The 25,033-nt window shown below is 41.4% G+C and overlaps 2 protein-coding genes across 6 annotated transcripts in view; both read right to left on the bottom strand.

The window, feature by feature from the left end:
* Window positions 1-132: 132 nt before the first annotated feature.
* slc15a1a (solute carrier family 15 member 1a) lies at window positions 133-8,596 on the bottom strand. Its single transcript, XM_062403366.1, has 23 exons — window positions 8,480-8,596; window positions 8,346-8,389; window positions 7,565-7,652; window positions 6,619-6,760; window positions 5,720-5,839; window positions 5,522-5,621; window positions 5,151-5,241; window positions 4,932-5,015; window positions 4,736-4,818; window positions 4,550-4,636; window positions 4,365-4,454; window positions 4,234-4,278; window positions 4,113-4,145; window positions 3,933-4,021; window positions 3,390-3,471; window positions 3,131-3,250; window positions 2,851-2,988; window positions 2,704-2,750; window positions 2,454-2,561; window positions 2,248-2,359; window positions 1,153-1,290; window positions 864-971; window positions 133-710 (listed from the first exon to the last, which is right to left on the bottom strand). The coding sequence occupies exons 1-23, from the start codon at window positions 8,484-8,486 to the stop codon at window positions 468-470; spliced, it is 2,199 nt and encodes a 732-aa protein (XP_062259350.1). The 5' UTR covers window positions 8,487-8,596; the 3' UTR covers window positions 133-467.
* Window positions 8,597-8,854: 258 nt separating this feature from the next.
* LOC133966916 (dedicator of cytokinesis protein 9-like) overlaps window positions 8,855-25,033 on the bottom strand; it is a 71,735-nt gene continuing 55,556 nt past the window's right edge. For 2 of the 5 annotated variants that reach the window (XM_062402021.1, XM_062402023.1), the window contains exons 28-53: window positions 24,678-24,824; window positions 24,436-24,519; window positions 24,176-24,287; window positions 22,993-23,171; window positions 22,762-22,878; window positions 22,239-22,350; window positions 22,008-22,141; window positions 19,992-20,106; window positions 19,811-19,877; window positions 19,667-19,714; window positions 18,550-18,686; window positions 17,486-17,601; window positions 17,067-17,204; window positions 16,794-16,976; window positions 16,563-16,676; window positions 16,230-16,445; window positions 15,926-15,983; window positions 15,671-15,777; window positions 15,298-15,420; window positions 15,081-15,194; window positions 13,159-13,305; window positions 12,859-13,069; window positions 11,975-12,165; window positions 11,778-11,878; window positions 11,535-11,673; window positions 8,855-9,984 (exon numbers count right to left, since the gene is read on the bottom strand). In XM_062402021.1, the coding sequence (XP_062258005.1) occupies window positions 9,859-9,984; window positions 11,535-11,673; window positions 11,778-11,878; window positions 11,975-12,165; window positions 12,859-13,069; window positions 13,159-13,305; window positions 15,081-15,194; window positions 15,298-15,420; window positions 15,671-15,777; window positions 15,926-15,983; window positions 16,230-16,445; window positions 16,563-16,676; window positions 16,794-16,976; window positions 17,067-17,204; window positions 17,486-17,601; window positions 18,550-18,686; window positions 19,667-19,714; window positions 19,811-19,877; window positions 19,992-20,106; window positions 22,008-22,141; window positions 22,239-22,350; window positions 22,762-22,878; window positions 22,993-23,171; window positions 24,176-24,287; window positions 24,436-24,519; window positions 24,678-24,824 (3,336 nt within the window). In that variant the 3' untranslated portion in view covers window positions 8,855-9,858. Of the gene's footprint in view, window positions 9,985-11,534; window positions 11,674-11,777; window positions 11,879-11,974; window positions 12,335-12,858; window positions 13,070-13,158; window positions 13,306-15,080; window positions 15,195-15,297; window positions 15,421-15,670; window positions 15,778-15,925; window positions 15,984-16,229; window positions 16,446-16,562; window positions 16,677-16,793; window positions 16,977-17,066; window positions 17,205-17,485; window positions 17,602-18,549; window positions 18,687-19,666; window positions 19,715-19,810; window positions 19,878-19,991; window positions 20,107-21,663; window positions 21,817-22,007; window positions 22,142-22,238; window positions 22,351-22,761; window positions 22,879-22,992; window positions 23,172-24,023; window positions 24,072-24,175; window positions 24,288-24,435; window positions 24,520-24,677; window positions 24,825-25,033 lie in introns of those variants that run through there. The other 3 variants (XM_062402019.1, XM_062402020.1, XM_062402022.1) reach the window with 3 other exon arrangements.

Raw genomic sequence — 25,033 nt, forward strand, 5'->3', positions numbered from 1 at the left:
TATTGCGAAATAACACAGTCTGAAAGTATATGAGCCACATGATATTCACAGCTGTAAGAATGGCATGAGTAACAATTTATATGTTTATATTCATATATGCTACTTTGGAGGAAGATATCAATACAAGCCTCATTAATGATAAAACACACCCAAAAATTGGTTTTATTTTTTACTTTGGTACAACTTACACATAAATATAAAAGAGGAGTTACATCCAATTATATGTTAAAGTTAGAAAACAATAGCATTTACCCGCTCTTGTCCTAATTTACAGCTAACATATTATTTCCTTATTTTTAATACAAGGAGCTCAGTGTGCATTATCATTTTACTATTTGAATATACAATATTTCGAACGCACACACAAACAAACACACAATACTGGCAAAATTATTGTACAATTTCCCTCGTGTTGATGTTAAACTTTGAATATAAGCCAATTATGGACATATGGATAACTTGACTGTTCATATTTTGGTCTGTCTGTCTTTATTGCTGTCATCATCGCTATCATCATGACTGTCATCCGAGTCTCTCCTGACCATCTCAACCTCTGTCGTTTTTTTATCGTCATCGGCATCGTCGTCATCTTTCTTCTTGAACTGGGCCTCAATTTCTGTGGGGTCGATGTAGGTGTAGAAATAGGCCATGATGGAGAAGATGATGCACACTGCAACCAGGAGGGAGGCAAAGAGGATGTACTCTGCCCACTTAAAAAGAGCAGGTAAGAGACATATTAATGCATCATCATGTGTTATTGTTATTATATGACACTAAAATACACACATGACTGATTTATATATATACTAGAAATATTGAGTAACTGATGATGAGTTAAACAAGTGAAAGTATTTTTGGTTTACCTGTTTGGGAAGCTTTGCAAGCTCGGCCACAATCAGTACGATGAAGTTACCGATAGCAACAGTGAACAACCAGCCGGCTTGCAGCACGGCTTTCATGTTACTGGGCGCCTTTCAAATAGAAACGTACATAAAATAAATTTAAATAAAGACAACAAACAGAGGACATTAACGAGAACTATTATTTGGAAATAGATAAGAACATTTAATATTCTAATCGATTTGTCCTTGACTCTCAGTAGGAAGTTGCAGCGTCGGAATCAATTTGGGAAAACCGCTCTAACACAATTACCTGTGAGTAGGAGAACGCCAGACCAGTAACAGAAAACATCACTTCACCAACAGTAATAAAGAAGTACTGTGGGATCTGCAGGGCCATGGAAACCGAGTTGGGCTTGATGTCTTCTGCCGCAGTAATGGACTCCTGGCACTAAAATAGGAAATCAATCTTAATAGCCGTAGTTATAATAACTGCCGGAGCACACACATTTGAAGTTGCCTGTTTGTACAATCAAAGTCTATGTTGGACCTTTTCTGTCACCTTAGGAAAACAATGAATATACATTTTCACTCCCACTTCAAGCTTTGATTGTCCAGCTGTGCAGAGGGGAGAGAGGTGCTTTTGCACTCCATTGTCCTCATATTTAAATTATTATACGCCTCTCCCGAGCTATGTCAACAAGCTTTGAACCCTGTTTTCCAGTGTGGGAGTTTTCAACAGCTACGAACCTTTTGGATTTTGAATACATAATGCATTCTCAACACTGCCCGTGGCCACCCCAACCCCATTCATACCCTCATGAGATATACATCTTGAAAAATGGGTCAAAACATTGAAGCTATAAGGTTTTATGACAACTGGGCATTGAACTTGTTTTAATCAAATTATATTTAAATATAGGAGTAAGGATTAGATTTGTTGGTGAACATTTTCAGCATTTTCCTTATGCTCATTAAGGAATATCTATCAAACCAGGACAGTGTATGGGAGTGACTCATAATAAACTGCAGTTCCCTTGTTGGTTACGGTAAGTTACACATTGGAGAAAACTGAATGTGATTTTAAAGGCATTTGAACAACAATGGAGTTGTGAGGTGCAGAGGAATGCTGAGTCACAATTCAACTCGATAGGTAAAAAATAGAAAAATCTGCATAAGATTTGTTTTACCTATATTAATTCAGCTTTCTAAAATATTACAGATACAAATTATGAATGAAGTAAGATATAACTCGACTGTTCTTAATATATTGGAATAAATAGAATACGCAAGAAGGGATTTTGCATGAAGGTTTAGCGAATTATGTTGCAATGACATTCAACACAGTAGGATGTCACTGCACAGCCGACTGTAATTCATGATATCAGGAATCATATGCAACACTTACAGTGGGTCCAAAGACCAAAGTGCTGGGGATAAAGAAAGTGTATGAACTTCCATATCCAAACTCTTTGCTATATTCACACGACTGTGAACCACTCGATATTTCGAACAGGATCCTGAAATTAGAAAAAGATAAATTGTCTACTAAAGTGTATTGTGGTTTGACATTTTTTTGGGGAAATCAGTGAAGGTGAAAACAACGATCCTTACTTTCCGTTTTTTATATTGGAGTAGTTTGAGTAGTATGATGGGTCAATTAGTCCAAAGTTGGCCGCCGATGTCGATACATTCACTGATGTATTCATTCCATTTATAAATCTACAATTTTGAGACACAACAATATTAAAAACCGGACATTTAAAAAAAAACATGGAACACCATACATGTAATCCTTTTCAACAATTTTCTGTCGGTCAACTAATCAATTCACTGTTCATTTATTTTAGGTTAAATACTTTACCGAATTGCATTGTTGCCCTCTTGTGGTTTGGAAGTCAAACCATCAGACTGAAAAAAAGCATGGTTTTGATATATTTTATCATTATTGAAAGATATCCTTGTGTCTTTATTTTCATTGTTTTGTGAGTGTTTTGTTTGTCACACTAACCATTACCCATTCCTCAGAGATGTTTGAGGGAATGAGAAGAGTTTGTCGTGCTCCATTTGCCAAGGATATATTTTTGGTCACTTCTCCAATTGAAACACTGGTGTTTCCTGCTTCAAATGTGAAGAACTCCTCACTGGCCTGCAAAACAAAGAGCTTACTGTTAATGTGCAAACACCAGGGACAGTGTCCAGTGGGGATTTGGGTTCATGCAACTGATTTTCTTTAAGTTTAAATCCTGTTTTTAATCAAAGTTTCATGTTACAGGTATAAGAAGACATACCTGAGCTGCGGGAAGAGTCAGTGGATCTTTGCCAGGCAACCTAACTGAGACTGGATTAGAGCCCATGTTGAGTAATTTCACCTGACTCTGGGAGGTTGATGGGAAGGTTGGTAACGTTGTCTGAAAACAAGTTAAGAAGTCCTTGTTATAATCTAGCAAGTAATACTTGTTAGTTGTTATACTAATGATAAGGTAAAAGCTGAGCTGGTGTGTATTTTTCAGTGCATATGGAGATGAGTAGTCATTGGAATGTACTTACATCGATTTGAATCTGAACCAGAGCAGCGCAGACAAAAGCTATAGCTGCCATAAGCATCCCCACTGTCATTCTCCTCAGAGGTCTGTTGAGTTTACATGAAGTTCCCTCTTTGGTCATTAGATAATCACTGTGAAATCCGCTTTTTCTACATCAATGTGGCTGTTGTTGCTTGGCTTGATCGCCGTTTGAACCTCAACTGTCTGATGATGCTACTTTTTCTACTATGCTTCATTCTGTAGTTTTATTGGTTAGTTCAAGGGATAGTGCGACACACATATTTACCTTCTTTCTGAAAATGTGCATATCTTAACGATAAGACAAACATGGGAAAACAGCTGGATTTTTTCTTGTTTTTTTATTCATCAAAAGAGTGAAAGTGACAATTTGCTGTAACGTGGAGAAATCCAATCACATTTCCCAAGTTGTTGAACTAAAAGTAAATGCTGTCAAGTAATCCCATCAATGTTAAATAATCCCTATGACATAATGAAGAGCACTAAACTGTGACTTGTGGCTGTCTGACTCAGTTTCAGGAAAACTTACGTGAAGTTCAGGCCACATTTTTTGATCAGAGGGTAGAGGACACTGTCCATGATGGGCACCAGAGTCAGGATCAGGATAGGGTTGACAGTCTTTTAAACACATACATCGCACAATGACAATCTTCTCTGATAAAATCTAGCAACTCCGTTTAAGCAAACGTGATAAAGACTCTTAACTTACCTGCATCTGATCAGGCTGTATCACCAGTAACCCCTGCAGACACAACAAAATCATTAGAACAGGATCACTTTGCTATAGTTAATAAGAATATATTAAGATTTGGGTTCATCTCCAAACGTACAAAGTCTCCATCCATGTTGGTGGCTTGCAGAGTCCATCTAGAACCCTTTAAGAGAGATGCAACATTTAGCATAGTTTCCATATAGTTTCCACAATGACACTGCCTTTTAGGAAGTAAAATAACTGAGGTACCTTTTGGTCGAACAGGGTCCAGAACATTGGCAGTGGGATGTATAAAAACAGGACCTTCAGCACCATTTTGATTTGAGCAATAAGGAGTTTCTACATCACAGAAAGACAGAATGTGAACAGTTATTTCCTTTTGACAAAAGATAAAGTTTGAGTCACTGTATAGAATTAACTCAAATGAAACATACGCTATATTTAGCCTCAGCCCAGTCCATCCAGTGCTGCTTCTTTGGGTATCGTTTGCTTCTGTGCCTGTAGCGGTTTTTAATGGCAAACTGCTCAGGAGTAAGAGAAAGAAAAACATGTTTTTAGAAACGCTAAGAAGCGCTGATGGTTCACGCTAATATAAATGTGTTGGTGTAAACCAGACTCACCCCAATGCATTTACACACATCCAGCATGATGTTTCCCTCTGGTTCAGCTTTGTAGTACATACCGCTCCCACTGATAAACACCACTGTTAGGGGCATCACAGGCGAAACATTGGTATCAATGTAGATTATTTGTTCCAAACCTTTATATTTTTGAATTATGAAAAGAATTCCAGTGTCTACATGTGTTAAAGCATACACAGCGCAACCACCATCAGTGCTGCAGGGACGCCGAAGGCCAGAGAGTAACACTTCTCCTTAATGAAGATGCCACAGGTCTGAGCTGCAGATGGAGACATTGGTAACTCAGTCAAAATCTCAATTTCACTCACATTCAAGCACTGATATCCACGATAATTACATACACTCGTGATCATGGTACTGTTTGTTGTCAACTTTATATCCTGCTTATATTTACCTCTGAGGATTGGAGTGATAATGGTCGACAGGAGACTTCCACCATTGATGCACAGGTAGAAAACGGAGAAGAAAGTTCTCCTTTGCTTTTCCTGCGCATAGACATGTGTCAGTGAACTGTCAAGCGCAAACATGTTATGCAATGCAATGCTGGATATTATATCTAAACTACTTTGGTCCCATAACATAGGTAAGCTATTCATTGTTCCCAGAGGATGAATTTATACCTGCTATACACCACCACATTGTCACTGTCTTTGTGAGCATGCAGAGGTTTTTGAGACTATTTCTATAGATTAGGTATTATAGCATTCCTGCCAATATTTGGATGTTGGAATAAACGTCAGCTCAAGATTGGAGTAATCTTCTAACCTGGTTGTCATTGAATTGGTCTCCACCAAAGGCAGCCACACAAGGTTTGATGCCACCTGTGCCCAGAGCGATGAGGAAGAGACCCAACATAGACAACACACTGAATGGAAAGAGGAACATCTGCATGAGCAAGGAAGTTCATAGAAATGCGTGAAGAAAACTGCTTATCCAAATGTCCTTGTTATCACAGCAACTCACATGTGAAAGGTCAGGTTGTTTGGTGTCCCATCTCTGTCTGTGTCAGTGATGTCATGGATCGCACTGACAGCCATCGTAACCTGACCAATCGCATAGACAACGGACAAGTAGATGATAGTCCTGAGGGAGAGACAGGAAAAATAAAGCAATTGTGAATGAAGTACTATCTTATCCGTATGCCAAAGTATCACTACTCTAATGAAGTATTGCAGCTTTTTGAAAAAGACACTACTTGGACTGTCTGAGGAACCTGGAGTCCTCGGACGCAGACACGAGGAGAACATGTATCAATAGCTTATCATACTCTTATTTTGCAAGAAAAAAAGCCCACAGCGAAACCTGAATATCCTATTGAGCTTGAAAATCTGCTTAAAGCACTTGGTAAGAGGTTAAGGACATGAAAAGTAAAAAAAAAAGGACCAAATAATATTTGCTAAACTGCTCGATAGGGAGAAAGCTAATGTGTCTGACAAACTATAATAGAAAAAAGTTGAGCTGCAAAGCAACAACAAGCTCAAAGCTACAGTGCAATAACCTTCCTCCGCTCAGGTTCTATAAACCGGAATTTCCATTTCGAGGAGTCATGCTCTGAGGTTTGGGCCATACTACTGTATTCAGTACTTAACAAAACTGACTCTTGCAAAGACGCGGTGCCACTCAAAACGGACCGACCCAAACCTTGAAAACCAAGTGTGAGTAGAATCATCATCATCATCATCATCACTACCATTTGACATCAGGTGTCTCGTCCCAGCCATCACCTTAGAAAGGTTAGTGTAATATATGTGTGTTGAATAACTAAGTTTGACCCTCAAAAGTTGTTATCGAAATTAAAATTGCCCTTGAATGTAAAGCGATCATTCATTTCAATTTTGAAAGAACATGAGACAAAAACTCACTTGAACTTTCCCAGCCAGGAGTCGGCCACAATGGCCCCGAGGATTGGGGTGAGGTAGCAGAGAGCCACAAAGACGTGGTAGATGGAAGTGGCCAGGTCATCGTCCCATCGCAAGAAGTACTTGAAGTACAGCACAAGCACAGCTGTGGACAGGCAGAGAAGAAGTAGGTTTCTTCTAGTTTGTATGAATACAATGATCAATCTAACGCACAGTATCAACTCTCAAAAGTTTTAGTGTTGTACATGAAATATCGAACAAGCTATACAAACCAGACAACAAAATTCTGTTTTTTTTCCTGGAAAATTGTGTTCATATATCCTTCATAGAAATTATAATCTTCATTTAATTGGACAGACAGAGAAACAGGACAGAGAAGTTAATATAACTATGATACAAGTATATATATTGGTATGACTATGATCATCTTGGACGCTGCAGTTTGTTAAAGGACGTGTATTATACAGAGAAGTATTTCTGTTATTTACCCTCTTATTTAAAACGATAAAGATAAAGGACTCCAAAATTGAACCATATCACCTTGGAGGTAGCTTAGTACAGTAGTACTCAGTTAGATTGAGGTCCAGTTGGGTCTAATATACTGTGTGGGTTTTTGTTTACTCTTGGATTTAGCTTTTTCTCACAATAACCTGACTTTGAACTTGTCCCCCGGCCATGCCTTATCTCTGCCTTCTTTCCAACCTTTGCATATATTGTTTCCTGTGTCTTTGACAATACAAAGAGACATTTCCTGATCTAGTGCCCCCATCTGCAGGATGACATATTTTGTCGTTGCCTTGCAAAACCATGAATTCCTTTTATTATGGGACTTTGCCATACTTATCTAGGGATCATGAAACTGTGTTAATTAAGGTGAGAGACAGCAGTTTTGTTGTCATGGTTACATAATAAATCACATGATTTAGTTTGTAGAAAGAGATATTCTCACCTCGCATTCCATAGTATGAGAACCTCTCACAGAACTCATTCACAACGATAAAGAAGATGCTGAGCGGGTAGCCACACACCTCTTTGCTCTGGTGGACAAATCAAACGGCAGCATTGTGTTAAACGGTGCTAAGGCAGAAATAGTAAATAAGTAAAAATATAAAGTGGATAGTCTTGAATTCAAAACTCTAAAGGTATTTACACCAAAATTCAAAATGATCAATTTCAGAATAATGTATATAATATGAATCAGTGGCGAGTACTGCTGCATTCATTTGGAACTTAAATGCTGCAGTTGATAAAGTTTTTATGAATTGAATTAGGTCAATTTTTACTGCTGGGTAGTTTATGACTCCTCCTTCAGTTCAATAAAGTTTTATTGTGACTCATATTATTACATTGTTAATTATTATTGATTTTATTTTGATAATTTATTAAATAATTGTAGTGGCTTAACCTCAAAAAAGTGATCACATCTAAATAAAACATCCTGTTTTATATAATTAACATATTTTTTATTTAAAATCTTTATCTGCAAAGTAAACAGTAACCATAGCTGTAAGATAAATGTAATAAAAAGGTAAAAAGTACATTTCCCTTTGAAACGAGATGGATCAGCATGTGGAAATACACAAGTCAAATTCAAGCACTTCAAAATGATGTATACGACTATTACAGTAAGTGGCATATTGAGGTTGGTTGCTTAGTTCTTACGATTATCATATCATTTCACTGAGCAACTAAAAACGAGGTAGACATCATTTGACTAATCTGCACTTTACCTTTCCTCTGCTCTGCCTCCCCTTCTTGGGATCCTCCTCATTATCTGCGCACAAGATGAAATGCATTTAAATAATAATAAAAAGTAAATTTTCCTCATGCTCAAGCTGCTTAGTATTTGTACACACAAACTCACCCCCCATGGTGTCTTATTGAGAATTCGGCTGCTCTACGCTGCAGTTGTAGAAGTAGATATTCCTTTGAGACTCCTGCAGGGAGCAGCTGATAGTTTATCCTTCACTGTTCACCAGTGGCAGTGGGAGTGTTTCTTGTAATATTGCTTCTTATTATCACCTTGATCCGTCCGCCGCACTGCTGATTTGGTTGCTTTTACGATGGGTGTGGACACGTGATACAGCAGATAGGAAGTCTGCTCTGTTCTCTCCCTGACATCTCATTAAAAGAAAGTATGAATTCCCAAGAACTTTAGACCTGAAGCAGATCTAAGGGTGAAGCTCAAGAACAACACATTTAATAAAGCAGTAAATCAATAAGGACGCATGAGGACAAGTGCAGAGAAATGAGTGCATTTTATTTAAAAGAAAAGCATAAAGGAACATCTGTTTACAGCAGAACAGTGAATTTGTGTTAAATACATTTTTTTATAAAACCATCGTCGCCCAAATATAAAACAATTTATTGAACATTTGAACACTACAATGGTAAAAGCTTCATATCACTCCCACAGTAGGCAAAGTTTTTGGTTACACACCTCATTGCTTTGGCAAGAAGGTGAACATGTCTTTACAGTGTATAAGCCCCACACAGCAAGAAACTTTGCAAATATTGCACACACTCCTTTTTTTATATACATTAAAAACAACTTGGAATATACTTTTTTTGTTTGCAATGGCTTTAAATATTTAAAAACTCTTTCACTCTAAGACATTGTAGTGACTTAAGGTTGAATACTAAACACAGGAGGCCCTTTTTCAAACTGCACACCGGTAGAAACAGAGCTTCATGTGCAGGTAGATGAGCATCGATGAATGTAGTGTATACTGTTCATCAATACATCAATACAGTGGCTTATAAAAGTGGAATAATGCACATTAAAAACACAATGTGTAACATCATAAAAATAAACAAAACAATGGGCTGTTGAGCGGGTGTATTGTAATGACATGCATATGAAAGAGCCCAACGTGATTTTCTCTATAGAGAAACTGTGGTCTCATGTGAAGGAGACCACGGGTTTGTGCTGTGTGGCGATGACGCGGGGTTTCCTGCTCAGCCGCCTCAGGGCTCGTGCCTCAAATGCAATGTTTGTCCAGGAAAATAAAATTGGCCACACACCGAGCACATCCAGTTTCCACATATACTGTATTAATTAAAAAAGGTCCAGTGCCTTGGTCATGGTCCACTGATAAGAGTTGGATTTGTCTGTGCCCTCGTCGGTTCCTCCTTTGAGCCGACAGAAGCAAAAGCAGGATTCAGGTTTGGAAGTGACCGCATGGATTCACACGCATGTCTGGTGTGGGGGGCGCTGAGGTCAAGGGTCACACCAGCTCCGCATCACACCACAGAGGAAGAGCTGGGGATGCCCTGGATGGTGGCGCTGGTTGGCGTGCCACTGATAGCGTTAAAGATGTGAAGCGAGTCTGGAAGAACGCTCTTCATGCCATCTTCCACAGGACTGATCTGAAAGAAAGAGGAGGAGGAATGAGGGATTCGTTTGGAATCACTGTGAAACCAGGGCAATATTTAAATGAATAATTTGACATTTTTTATTTCTTGCAGAAAGTAAGATGAGGAGATCAATTCCTCTTTTTACATTTTAAGGAAAAAATAGAAACTTCCAACTTTCAGTGCCTCGAAGACTCATTTAGATTAAATGTTTCTGATTATCTGTACAAAACATGTGCCTATGACTTGCCTGTGTTGGCCAGGATTACTAACTTGCCTTGTAAATTGTCTTTTCTGTTAACTGCTTCCAGCCAAGAAATACACAATCCCCACTCCTGGTAAAAGCACTCTTTGTTGTTCTTTCACTCCACCTGAAAATGTGCCAGTAGGCTATTTTCATCACCTTTGCACAGCCAAGCTCTTCCCCCTGCTGTCATTATTTGTGCTAAGCTAAGTCGCTGCAGCCTGTACCTTCACATTTACGCACACAGATACAGTTTGAGAGTAGTGTCAACTTTCTCATCTGACTCTCTGCAAGAAAGTGAAGCATTTGAATGAGTTGGGAATTTAGAAACCCTTAAAAACCGAAAACAAATACATCAAAACCACCGTTACGTATAGAAAACCATCAATACATCGGTGTAAGTCACGTACACGAAAACAAAAGTTACTGCTCAAACACACAGATTCAGATGCAAGTACATACAGTATTCTGGCTATACAAGTACAAATGTACTATATGCACATGCACACATAGAGTGAACACTATAAACACATGCAAAAACACACATTAGCGCAAAGAGATGAAGTGCAGAAGTAAATGTTGGTCTAGCCAGTTAGATTCTGATTGCTGGTGGTAGAGAAAGGTGAACTTTTCCTGACAGAGAGTGGACATGTCGGCTATGACGTGTCAGAATACTTAATGTGTAGCTGATCTTATTTATTGCTGCTGTGAAAAGATAAGGCCAGTGATCTCTGATCTAATCTGCTAACTGTCATATATTTTCAGGCTTATTTCAGGTCAAGGGAGGGACTTTAGAATTAGCTTGAGATCAAGTTTTTTTTTTTACTATTTTGTTTTGTTATATTAGGCAGGATAGATTAGAGGGCATTACTACTACCCAGTTTTAATACAACAATAAATTAAAGTATTGAGATTTCTGCTTTAACCAGGTACAAAAGGTCAGATTAAAGATATGTTGCAGAAATCTAAAAGTGTTGGGTCACTACTTAAACATCAAGATCTGCTTGAAAGGAAAAGTCCACTGTCGTCAGAGTATCAATAGATATCTGAGATCATGTGTCTGGCTGGACCAACAATCAACAGTTCAGTTTGTTATTTCATTCTCATGCTTCTTGTATTACCATTCAATCTGCTCATGTCAGCAAAGGGGAAAAAACAGAGAATGGTGTTATCCGAAAAATGTGAGATATCTCATTATCACACACTTCACTTGCCAAAACCCTTCTCTGAGGCAGATTACAGCCGTGACATTAGTGATGCAGACAGTAATTACAGCCGCACTTGTGCTAAGTAGCAGTGGCCAGGGCAGTGATGTACTTACTTGCTCATGCATGATGATGGACAGCTCTCTGGCAAGGTCTCTATAGTTGGCTTTCATCTCATCATGATACTCCTGTTGGTCCTCTTTGATTAGGCGCTCGTTAATGCCTAAGCCATGGCCACACGCCTCCACAAAATGCCTGCTCGGGAATTCATGTAAACAGGTGTTAAAAGGAGGGAGGAAATTTACAACAACGTGATCAAACTTTGCACACACACACACACAAAACCATTGACATCTCACCTGAAGACCTCTTTCAACTGTTTGACCTTGTTTTCAGGATTTTTTTTGGCGCTCGAGTCGTCCAGAAAAGCTCGGGCATATGCGAGCGGTCCTGCATTTACCTGCAGGAGGATGTAGTAGCCAGGTTAAATATTTTGTTGTCATGATCATTTCATAAGGTATTTCCTGTTTGTGTAAGTGTTTTTCCAAGCAGGCACCTGAACACTGATGCTGCCCTGCAGTTTGAGCTGCAGGCGGATCATGTCCACCTCACTGGAGGAGCAGAGCTGCTCGATCTCAGCCACCTTCTTGCTCATCTCGTCGATGGCCACCTCGATGGGGCTCAGGTCAGTGTGGTGTTGATACATCACTGCAATACGTTTCTTTACATATGGGAAGCAATGTGTGGCTGCGGGACAGAAGCACAATGAGGAGAGGAGTTAACAGTTTGCCTCTCAGCTCTGGAATCTTTCTGCATGTTTTACGACTCAGGATCCACTCGAATGTACTAGACATCCTTTCAGAGCTCTCAGATAATGACGATAAGAAGATAAGGTTGAACCTTTGGAAGTGTTGCACTGTAAAACAATAAAGCTGTGATTAGAAAGGTCCTTGACAAACGGCTGACATGTCGAGAATCTAATCAAGATCCACTCATGCACAGGAAGTATTGTCATGCGTGACAAGTGATGCACATGTGACAGGATTCTACCTATTTCCTCTTCTGAGAGGAAAATCTGGAAAAAACGTATGTAAAAATAATGTATTTCACTTTTTAGATTAGTGACGTTACTCGATGAAGAAGTAACCAACATGTTGCTTTAAAGCTATGTTTTATTAGAATGGTTAAAGAGTCACACAACGACATAATGAGTTTGTGAACTCTGATAAAATACCCCTAATAACCTAAACAGTAATCGTAGCTGTACTAATAAAAAGACATTGCCACAGGAAAGGTCAGGAAAACAAAACCTCTGTAGGAAAATAATACAAATATATATTTTTTGATTTCCCTCGCTAGTCTACAATTTTGTGGTATTGTAACAGTTGTGTGTTTCCCCTCTTATGTTCCACTGCCACACCAACACACAGGGTTACGTACTGGTCAGTATGGTCCTGCGTTTGCACTGCTCCTCAATGCCGCCTTGCTTTTTGCCCGATATGGTGAAAGGCATCTCAAACACGAAGCGACGGATGTTGTGGCTCTTTTCAAAGTCAGTCTTCCTGTCCACCAGCTCCTTCTCCTCCAGGTAAGGGGTCACGTGTGTCACTTGGATGTATGCATACTTTGAATCCAAGTCTTTGGGATTAATCTGCAAAAATAAGCATATGTCATTACAAGAGATCCATGCCAGGTTGTGGAAATGTCCTCGGCACAAATTAAATATGGAGAAAGTCTCACCCTGCCAGAGTCCTGAATCATCTTCACGTTCTCCTGACCGAACTTGTCACAATAGAGTTTGAGCAGCCGCTGAGATGTTTCAGACAGGGGCGTGAATTTGGGCTCTTTGTAGATGTACTCTTTACCGTCCTCATCCTCAAAGAAGCCCTGAAGGAACATCAAACAGACCATGAATGCATAAACAATTATGTCTGTTAATCTAAAAAGAAGCAAACAGTGCCACGTCAAACCACACAAGGGTTGTGAGCGGGAGTCATTATGACAGTATGTTAAATAAAATGGTAAAAGATCTGGTCTGAAAAGTTCTGTCAGACTCCACAAGTACACAAGCCTCTATCTAAAGGGCTAAGCATAAAGAAAACAGAAAACTACAACTAGTGTCATTTCAATGAGATGTGAGACAAAACCAGAGGACAGGGGGTGGGGGGGCATGGACTTCACACCGTCAGTGGGAACACTTGAGATTAATTTGTTTCTTCTACTTGAACGGTGGAAAGTCCCCTGAACCAATGAGGTGAAGCCATGCATTCCCCCAGTGAGAGATGAATCCTGCTATTAGCCCGTTAGAGGGGGTTTCATCCTATGATTGGGAACAGCACTGACGCTAGAGTAGAGGAGGAGTTAAAGGGCTGGACGATAAGCAACACAGCGACGGCATTAGCGAAGGAGCACAAACATCACAGCCTAAAACATCACTGCAGACTGTCCGGCTGCTTTCACACTGATTTACCTCAGCCTCTGTGTCAGTAAACTGGTACTGCTACAAGGTGTGTGGACAACAGAGAGTGAAATCATTATTTCATGCATAAATTATAAATGTAACACTTAGACTACCCTTTTAAGACATACATGGACATGTTGATTCTCTATAGCTGCTTTCAGACATGCACTGAAGGGGCTGTATGTGGAAACACACAAACGTCGACGGGGATCGAGACTTTCTGTGAATTTTCTTATTGCAGCCCCTTAAGAGGAACTTCGATAATTGTACAAATGAGCCAATGTAAGAACACAGCAGGAGATCCGGAGGAGGAGTCACTGCAAACAAGCAGGAGTGTTGATGACGGTTCTATCCTAAAAATAGTAACACATAAAAATAATAAAAAAAACTAAAAGAAAACAAATTATCTCAGGATCGACTAAATGTCAAGAGAGCTTTTGATAATGGTCGATGCCGATGTATTGCAAAGATAAGACAGGTGATCTCCACAGCAGGATTTATACTCTGCCTGCTGCGCCACCCCTCACATCAACGCTTCACAGAATCCCTGCGTTGTTCATGCGTGAAAGTCAAACTCCACAGAAAGTCTGGACACAATAATGCGGACATCCTCCGGAGCTCATGTCAGAAGCGGCATCAGAGTACACAAGAAGAGGTAACCACACCCAACGAATCAATTCTAAAATTTCTAATAATAACAAAGAGTCACTACTAAACTCTTACACACTAAGATCTGTAACACGAGAGCGGAAAACACCGATATGAGTGGAGAAGTGGACAGGTGCCATGCACACGCAGTCCCAAAAAACATCAAGCGGACGATGGGACTTGGTTGTAACTGGAACTGGAAGCAGCAAACTACGATCGAGGAGACAAAGTGCAATGGATCACAGCAGCACCGACACCACACACAGACTCAGGCTGCTGGAGAAAAGCAAGCGAGGGCTACGGCACAACTTACCGCTGCCTTCACAGGGGATGGGAAGCAGAGAGGGGGAATTAGAAATGCCACAGCATGTGGTCATGCTCTTAAAGATAAAAACAGCCCCTGTGTGGAGCGTGAATTACTTTGCCTAACCAGCGACAGCAATTTAATGGCTGTGCTCTTTGGTTAACACATAAATTAGATAATCGTGAGGCTCAGGAACATGTATTTATCTAACCCATAAACATTCTAGTGTAGCTTGAGATTCAAACTCACCTGTCCAAAGAAGGCCACTCTGAAATAGGTGCCCAGCAGCCTCTTGCCCGTGTGCATGACCTCTGTGACTTTGCTGTATGCACGATGCAGCGTGTCATACAGGTGCGCCAGTTTCTGTGTAAAAATAACCCGGTTAGAATCTGTACTAGCTAATGGTTATGGGCCGAGGCGACATCAGATGTGGAAAATAAAATTTCCAGATGACACACTTTCGCACCTCAAAGTCCCTGCGCTTCTCATAAATGGGAATTATGAGCTTGTAGATGTCGGAGATGAGCTCGTAACGCTCGGCTTTCCACAGTCCGTCAGCACACTCCTCCAAAAGCTCCATAAGGACATCCTGAGGGAACAGGAGCAGGGACGGATGGGAATTTAGCTTTCAAACAAGGGTCTGATAAGAAAATTCCTCCTCTATCATGACCAAATGTGAAGACTACATGTTTACATCTACGTGCAGAGACAGACATCTGTAGAAATGCCTGAGAAGATATTGATAATATTTTTGAAGACAGCAGAAAGTGCCTAAACATTGATCGAAACATTTACTAGAAATATATTTCAAAAATATGTCCTATATCAAAATGAAGTACTTCATTGAAATGGACGTCCTGCATGCCGACGTCCTCCATCATCGCTGCTTCCTCGTCGATGTTTGGAGTCACCACACGGAAAGCTGAGCAGCCCTGCTTGAACATGCCTGCGCACAGCACGAGACAGGGTGTCAACGTACGAGCTCAAAAACGTTCTCAGGACAAAATAAGAAAACATTTGTACAATTTCCATACAGATAAAAATACTGCACATGCTGCTCTGTGGCCTTTGAGAGAAATGGATTTTTACCGCACCTTTTCTCCGCAGGTATTCTGCCACGAGCGCTGCAACGTGCACGTAGCACATGGCCGCCTGAGAACAAAGAGAGCATTTAATTGAGATAAGCAAAGTGATGGTGATATTACTAATCATGCAACATGCCAGTATCAACCACAACATCACTGCATAATAAACCGGATTCAAATGAAGTAAGGACTTGATATTTGAAAACAGAGAAACCGAATATGAGACACAAATCAAAAGCTACTTTATCCCACTTGAAAATAAAAGCTCAACCTATTCGACCGCACAGACCGAGCAGCGTCTCTCATCACACACCTCGGACAGGTCTCCGTTCTTCACGTGGATCCGGGCCATGCTGTCCAGCCAGGTCTTGCGTAGCTCGGGCGTGCTGGCGTAGGACTTGGCCAGGCTGTACTGCAGGTCCACCAGCATCTCCGGGTCCCTCTCGTGCTCCTTCATCTGAGCCGTGGCCATCAGAACCGTCCGGATGCGCTTGGTCAGGTCCTTCACATCCGACGGGAACGCCGTGTTCTGTTGTGGAGCAAACAGAGCAGCCGGTTGTGGTGTTGCTTGATGAAGCACTTACTTATTTAGTGTTTATTTAAACATATGAGGTGGAATCATTATGAACACAAATGACTCGCTGACCTTAATAGTCTTGTCACTGTTGGCGCAGGTGTTGATGACTGACAGAGACTGCTGGAAGCGGGTACTCCCAATACCAATGACGTCAGCGATCAGCTGACTGACAGCGATCACCACCTACAGAAAGGGAAAGAAGAATGAGCAAATATTCTCGTGTTGATGTTGTCTTTAATCTCTTCATCTAACCATGAAGCCTAGTTGTTTTGAATCTGTCGTTTTATTTTTCTATCTTGCCTGTAAGTGCGTCCGGACGAAGGATTTGCGACCCGTGTAGTCAAAGTTGCTCTTCATGAGGAAGTACAGCAGATGGGCTGCGTCGCTGCGGATGGAGCTCAGCTTGGAGTTACAACACTTCAAGATCTCGTAGCAGAACGCGGCACACATGTCAGAACGGCCTTCGAAGAAAGTGCAGGGAAACTAGAGGGTAGAAGAAGACAAGGTAAGTCATGGGCTACTGTGTAGGGCTGCTAGAGTTTTGTTAAATAAGACGACAAAGGTTTGTCAAACCTTGTAGATGAAGGTGCGCAGGGAGGTGAAGACCTGCTTGAGGGCCGTTTCTGATTGGTTGATTCGCAGGAAACAGAGATGGACTTCAAACACCTTCTTCATCAGTGGACTGTGGCCGTGATCCGAGCACAGCTGAGTCTGAAGAGACAGAGAGCATCAGCTTGAAAACAGAGTCTCATCTAGAACCCGATGGAGGAGAGTTCACATTAATTTGCCCTGAAATTATCATTGCATAACCTAGATATAGTATTTTTGGGGCATTTCGCCCTTTATGGAATGCACAGATCAAGTGGTAAATGGGTGGAGAGAATGGGGGAAGCAGCAAAGGGCCGAGTCAGAACCAAACCCGCAGGGGGACTCAAGCCTTCGTATGCAGGGTACTCACAAAAAAGTTCTTGTTCTATATAACAGAAAGTTACCTTGAAACCCATGATGAAGATACTGAGGGTGTCCAGGACAGTCAGGCACACTTCAGTGGCGATGTTGGCCTCCAGCAACGACTGGTTCAACACGTCAGCATCCGAGTGACTGTAAGCTGAGAAGAGACATCATATCACATCAGATGAAACGTGAGACCTTAGTGTTAAAGGAAAAGCTTTTGCTGAAATGATGAAAAGTTTCATTAAGTTGAAATGATAAAGTTTTATTCCAAACTTTTTTTTATTATTTTTTACCTCTGCCGAGATGTTCATCTTTTAAAATTTTCTTGAACATTGCTAGAAATATCTAGCAGGGGTTGATATCGATGAGTGTTTGCAACTTCAAATAAAAATCTGGATCTAGTCATTTTAAATGTGGTTTCAAGGAGGTGTAGACTTTCTTCAGCCGCTGTACGGTAACAGATAGGGTTAGAAACCCGCCTGGGCAGAAGTTGAGTGCCATTCCAATACTTATGAATGAATTGTAAGCTAGATTTGTCTGAAGTACAAATTTTGTATTTTGGAATAAAACTATTTTACACAGATTCGTTCTGAAATGTAAAATGAGGTTCAGAGCAGATGAGCCGAGCAGAGGGATGAGAAGGTTTTGGAGGCAGATGTTCAGTTAAAACAGTCATGCTCTCAATTCCACCAAATGAACAGAGCTCAGTCGGACTATAGCGCTGACGCTGCACATTCTTACCAGGTTCTACAGATATTCCAAGAATACTTGAAATCTTTCTTACACTGAAAACACAGAGAAACTTTATTAAAAGATGCCGTTAACAGACTCATCACACAGTTTAGGTTCAACCAGTGAAAGCGACCCACAGCGACTTTGGCCCAAATTGTATTCAATTAACTGATGACGCCCTCGTGTATCCTGCAGCACTTCCTGCTTTAAAGTGGGCTGGGTTTAAACAGAGGATGAGGAGGAGGAGGATGCTGATGATGTTGAAAAGCATGAGGAGTCAAGACTACACAGGGGGAGGCGGAGGAGGACGGGTTGGGGGGTCCTCTGGTATAGGAGGTTTGCTGATGCCGTACAGCATGGGGGCACTTACTGTGGTTAAAAGTGTATGAGTTATCCAGGCTGCTGAGCTGCTGTAAGCGGGCATGCATCATTCCTGCCCTGTTACGGGACACGGGCAGAGTCTGAGACTTCCGCTCATGAGCTACGGGTCCTGCCCCCTCCTGGTTCCTGACGAGGAAACGGGACAATGTTAGATGAGCGGCTGATGACCGGCGGAGCCAGAGTTAGTGAAGCGCAGGTGAATAACACACCGTTTTTACACACGTGTTTCACCACACACACAGAAACAAGCACACAAGTACAAATGAGAGCTACAGTAGATTTACAATAATTGAGGTAAAACAGAAATAGCAACTGCAAAATTAAATGCATGAACATTTTGGGATGTATGCATGTAGTAGAGCAAAGATTGGAATTGTTATTAATGCAGATTGCTTGTCATGCATGCAACTTGATATAAAATTATAAAAGTGTCACAGCAGCATCAAAGCAGTGAGTTACAGCCCAAGCCATGCATGTCAGAAAAAGGCTGCATGGGAGTTTAGAGAGAATTATTTCATGCAGCTGGTTTGAGAAAGTCAGTTCCACCGTCAGGCTTACCCAGGCAGGAGGGGGCAGGAGCCAGGTTTTATTTCATTATGTTAAACTTGCCAGCATTTAGGTGAATAGAGATAGAAACAGTGGTGAAAGGTTAGAGCGAGGGGACACCCAAAGCCCCCCGGGAGCCGAGGCCAGAGCTCCCAACACATTAGAGAGAGACTACACTATGTGTGTTGGGATAAGTTTATTTACTAAAGGAAAATAACTGTGCTGAAAAAAACAATCACACTCTTCAACAATCACATATAACAAGTAGCTACAGTCCTGTTATATACAGCTTCAAGTTGAATCGACAATTAATGTACAGTTGGAAAAAATGACTGTCTTTCGTATAGGATTGACAACACTGTGAGAACTTTTGTGGTGTCGTTAGAGGGTTACTTCTGTTCATCTGTTACGGGGAGTTTGGACAAATTAGTTTGGAAACCACTGAACCAGAGGGCGGAAATCTCTGATCAAAAAATTCAACCACATATAAACTAACAAGTAAAAGGAGTATCAACACTTGTAACCATGCAACAGATTGAAAACACAGGCACCAGAATTACCTTGCGATGTATCTCTTCCCCATGTATCTGAACTGATGGAGGCAAACTCTGAGAGGGAAGACAAGGGGGGAAATCGGTCAGGACACATTTGTCATCGTCACTCACGATGTCACTGTGCACGATGGAAATGTCAGGACGTCTTACTCGACTAGAGTGAAGAAGTCCATTAGCTCAGCAGATGAGGCCTTGTTCCAGTAAGTGAACAGAGCATCTGGAGGAGACAATGGTTGACATTGTAAGCACAGTGAGGTTTTCTTGGCTGGGAGTGAACACAGTGTTCAAGTCTCACGCAGATATCTGAGAGAAAGATGGTGGGTTTTTTTACCCTCAGACATGCTTTTAAGCACATGTAAGAAACACATGAGGAGGCTCTTGATCTCCGCCTGGTCCAGTTTGTCACATCGCAGCAGGGGGCTGCCCAGGGTGGTGGGAGTCTGGTTCTGAGGGACAGAGACGGACACAGACATGATCAACCGTACATAATGCTCTCAAACTAATTCTGCCTTGAAATAAACCCAAGTACAGAAAACACAAGGGGCAATTAGCGCAACAATTTCTGTGTGCTAAACTTTATTATATTCAGATTACGTTCCTTTTAATTCATAATTCTCTCCAAACTCCAATTCAGCCTCTTTAATGCACTATAGGCACTTAAATACTATTATCTCTCTTTCATTTTTTTATTTTTGAATATACATCTTTCTGTTTATTTCTCATTGTTTCCTCATTGGTATGATCGGGAGTGGTGCAGCTGGGTGGCTGAGCAGCTGGACTTGCTTGCATTTTGTGTTAGTTTTTGTTTGTATGAAAAGTGCTACACTAATAAAGTCGGATTGATTGATAGGTGTTAGTGGTCATTGGTCAAAGCCCCCATTCAGACCTGGTATTAAAATCCATCCTGAGTGATCAGAGTAGAAAGAGACAGCGCTAAGTTCAGCTCTGATCACAAGTGGTCACAGGAGACACAATCAGGAGTGAACAGACTTAACACTGTCCTCTTGTAAGGGACGGATGATAATAGCAGGTCTGAACAGGGCCTTAGTCAAGAAAACTGAGTCTTGATATGTGTTGGACGCTGTGTTAGGTTAAAAAACACATAGACGGAAAACTGCCTGTTTTGCTGATTTACAGTACAATGACGTGATTAGCGTGAGATCTATAAAGATCTGAAATTGCAGCGGCGAAGCTGCGCGAGCCACACACGCTCTATTTGTGGTGCACAGACGGCCAGTTGTAATTCCTCTGCAGTGGAGTAACACCACAGCAAAGGGGTTGGCTATACACCAAGCATCTTCCCCTGCCAGCACGTAGTCTAGACCATGAAAGTTGCTCGGGATGACTTCACGGAAAGCACAAGGCCGAGGCTTTTTATTGGGTGATTTGAATGTAGCATGAGGCCTTGAAGCTAAAGTTATTTTTTTTCAAAAAAACTGGACAGAAATTGTGAAGCTGTATTTCAGTAAATTTTTGTATTTTTAGTTGTGTTTTTTAACATATTAAGTAGAGAGATTGTACCATGTGTAATTTACACCATTTTATATTCCCAATGCCTTCTTATACACGTATATATGTTGTGATAAATGCCACCTCACATCACAAATCAAAACAGAAGATGAAACAAACGGCAGCAGGGACAGAGAGAACACAATCCTTGTGTTAATGGGCTTCTTCACAGATTTAGCTTGAGGCTGTTTATCAGTGGAGGTGAAAAATGACACTGCACACATGAGAGGAGCTGAAAAGTGAGAGGTCCCTTAACGCATGCATGCTCAACATTAACATCTGGAAGCTGAGCAGAGACAAACCCTGCGAGGCCCTGTGGTGCAGCGTGTCTGATTTATGGCACCAGAGAACAAACAAGCAAAAAAGCCTGAGAACCATCGGGTAGAGACAGGGCTCAGAGTCGAGGACACTCGCACACACACACTTTCACAAGCCCAGAGGAGAGAATCCGAGGAGGGAGCGTGACTGGCTGAAGGAAGGTGGCGTTTTTGTACTTGGAGTGAAACGCTGGGGTGCAGGGTGCTGTGTAAAACACAGGGGACAGAGAGCAGGGAGAAGTCCACGGTGACACGCTTTGTGTGCAGGGAGAGCTCCTCCGTAAAGAAACGCAGGAGGTTGACAGAGCGTCTCCGTACGACCTTCTCCGTCTGCCACGACCAGCCGTACGGGGAAGGTGGAGGGAGGTAATGGTACAAGTTAACAAGGAGTGACTTTCTGTGGCACTTTAGGGCAGGGAGAGGTGTGGTGTAAGCCTCAGGCACGGTCAAATGTAACATTATCAATGCATGTTACAGGAAGTTTAATATTCAGGCACCTTGCAGCACTTTCTGAGATGTACCTTTTCCAGAGAGTTTCCCTTTTCCGTGCTCTTCTCATGCAGGCTGCTGGTCGAGTCGGTGCTGATGAGGGAGCCGCGGGAGCCCGCGTGGCGCACAGAGCTGATGTTGGGGGTAGATGACGTGTGAGGGGAAGCTGTTAAATAAAAGAAAGTAAATCAATCATTTTTATATATATTAATATGAAAACAAAAGTGTCTTTATTTTCAGCCCCATTTCTCCTCCTCCCTCACCGGTGCCTGAGATGACTCCAAACACATCTTTGTGTAAGCTGGTGTCCAGGAAGGTGCTGGACCTGGGAGGCGTCATCAACACATTGGTATAGAGTGAATCTTCTCTTCCGTTCTGAATGAAAACAGGGAGAGATATCAATGGACACAGATCCCCATTAAACACTGAATGTTTTTATAAAAAGTCCAACATGTTATGTGTGTTCAGAACTTATTGGGGGGGGGGGGGTGTCCCCTGAACAAAAATCAAAAAGTCCTGATCAAAGGTTTTCCAGTGTTTTTGGGACATTTACGATGGAATTAACTCTTAATCCATAACTTGCTATCTTAGGTTGGTAGATGTTTATATATAGTAAAGACATTAAGTGTTATACTTAAGATATTTTTTCGGCTTCAGGCCTTTATTTGACAGGAAAGAATTGAGCGTGAAAGGGGGAGAGAACCGGTACGACATGAAGTTTGGGTGTGGGCCATGTGAAGCTTGGATGGTTTTCATTCAGAAGAAGCCACTAGATGGCGCCCTTACATTGTTGGAGTGGTTGATGGTGAAAGGAGTGACTTCCTTCACATTCAGCCTGTTCACGTTCTCTTGGAGAAGACCAAACAAGGGCAAGTACAAGGTGGCCATCCTGGCCTGTTGGCTCTGGAAAACAAACCAAACCAGTCAGCATAATATCTCAAGATCACACACACACACACCCACAAACCCAAACACAGACACAGATAAACAGAGCTACAGTACGAAGGCACCACTGACCTTGGAGGTGTAGCGGTCATCAAACGTGTGTTTGACCATCAGATTTTTCAACACCTGGATGGAAACCTGACGAATCTCCCTGAACTCCTGCAGAGCTGCACCGACCTCTCTGAGCAGCAGCCCGACCAGGAAGTGGTTCTTACAGAAGTCGTCTGTCAGCGAGTAATCCAGTTGAAGGTCTGAGGAAGAGGAGGAAGAGGAGATTAGAACAAGAATGAGTTGTGGTGTTAGAGGAGTCACAGACGGCTCTAAATAATAAGAGCACCGTGAATTGATCAATTATTATAACCCTTAAGAGTTAAATTTCCTTAAAAGTTTAATTAATTTTGTGCAAAATAAAAGTACACACTCCTTTGAAAAATGTGTTTATAAATTGACTGCAGTTTGAATCAATTTATAAGGTTTTCAGAGTAAAACATTTCCGACCAATTGTAATCTATGTAAACAATCATTGGAAGCAAGTGATTTTCATGTCAAAACTTGTTTCACTGTTTTGATTTCAATGTAACTATATGAGGGAAAAATAATACAGAAATCCAGAGAAGCTCAGAGTCTGGTGTCAAACACATGAAGGCTGCTCCTCCACATCACAAGTGATCAGTGTGGAGGAAGACAAACAGGATTAAAGCGAGTGATTGAACGGCAGCAGCTGTTCACAGATCGTTTCCAACTGCATCGAGACCAGTAAGGCAATCCCATAAGCACACACACGCACACGCACACACACACCAAATCAAAGGCTGTTTCAAACCTTCATTCTAAGCATGTACTGAAAAGAATCTCATCACTAATCGCAGACTTCACACTCAGAAATCAGCCAAACCTGTATAAATAGCCAAGTCTTATCGAACAGTGTAACTTTTCTATGCCATGTAAATCATTCCACATCGACCAGTTCACATTAGAGATGGAAGACGACTGATTACATCTGATTTCAGAAGGGATTTGCAACTTTCTGCTCGTGGCTTATTGGTCAGATTGAAATTGGTTATTTTTGGAAGAGACATACAAGCATCACAACTTGCACCTACCTGCTGGAGTATCGAATGACTCCACTGTATCACATGGAGATAATAAAGCTAGTTGAGGAACACACAAAAAAAGAAGCAGTACCTGCTGTAGAATCAAAGACGGCAACAATAGACTCTACTTGACTCTCAGATAAAGAGGATCATCTTCTCACCTTGAAATCTCAGTATCCTTCCCTTTCCAAACGGCATGGGCAGGTTTAAGGGGACGTAGTGCTCGTGGTTGCATACGACACGCAGGAACTCAAACTTGAACTCAAAGAGCGTCTGCATTGACAAACGGCAGAAACGAGTCAGGCAGCTTTAACACAACATTTCCTGCACTGGGATGCAGACAGGATTTTAAGTCTTTCCTAAAAACAAGCCGTCGCATGATTTGTTTCTATGGATTTTGTAACTGGTTGTGTTGCCGTACTTTTGGGTCTCCAGGCATAAAACCGTTGATGTAGTTGTTGATCTGCTTGAACACAAAGCCTCTGTCCATCAGGTTGATACAATGCTGCAGAGGGAAGGAGAAGGATACTTTCATTATTTATAGCCAACAAGAAACAAATCTATACATTTACATTAACCAGGACTGACTGCACTGTAAAAACCTTCTCCAGCTTTAACTGGAATTCATGCTGTTTTCCTGAAGACGCAACTGTGGATCCTGACCTTGATGAAGACGGCCAGACTGTGGTTGGCGTTCCTGGCGGCATCCAGGTTGTCTTTGTACTTCTGTGTGATGTGTGGCATCATCATGTTGACCAGTGTCTCCACCGTGTGATGGAAAGTTACAGAGAAGCGCTGATTCCTGGACAACTGAGAGATATAACCAGAATGTTGGTATAAAATACACGACTTAAACCTTACCTTTAGGATAAGGTTGGTTAAATTAAAAGGAGTTGATCTTTGCCAGTGTCCTTCACTAATATGGACCTGGGCACTCTAGTTTATTTTAAGTCAAGGGCACACACAGTCCTGCTGCTGTACATCCGATAATAGCCACAAACACATATGCACTATTACCT

Source organism: Platichthys flesus, chromosome 13, assembly GCF_949316205.1.
Source record: "Platichthys flesus chromosome 13, fPlaFle2.1, whole genome shotgun sequence".
Lineage (NCBI taxonomy): Eukaryota > Metazoa > Chordata > Actinopteri > Pleuronectiformes > Pleuronectidae > Platichthys > Platichthys flesus.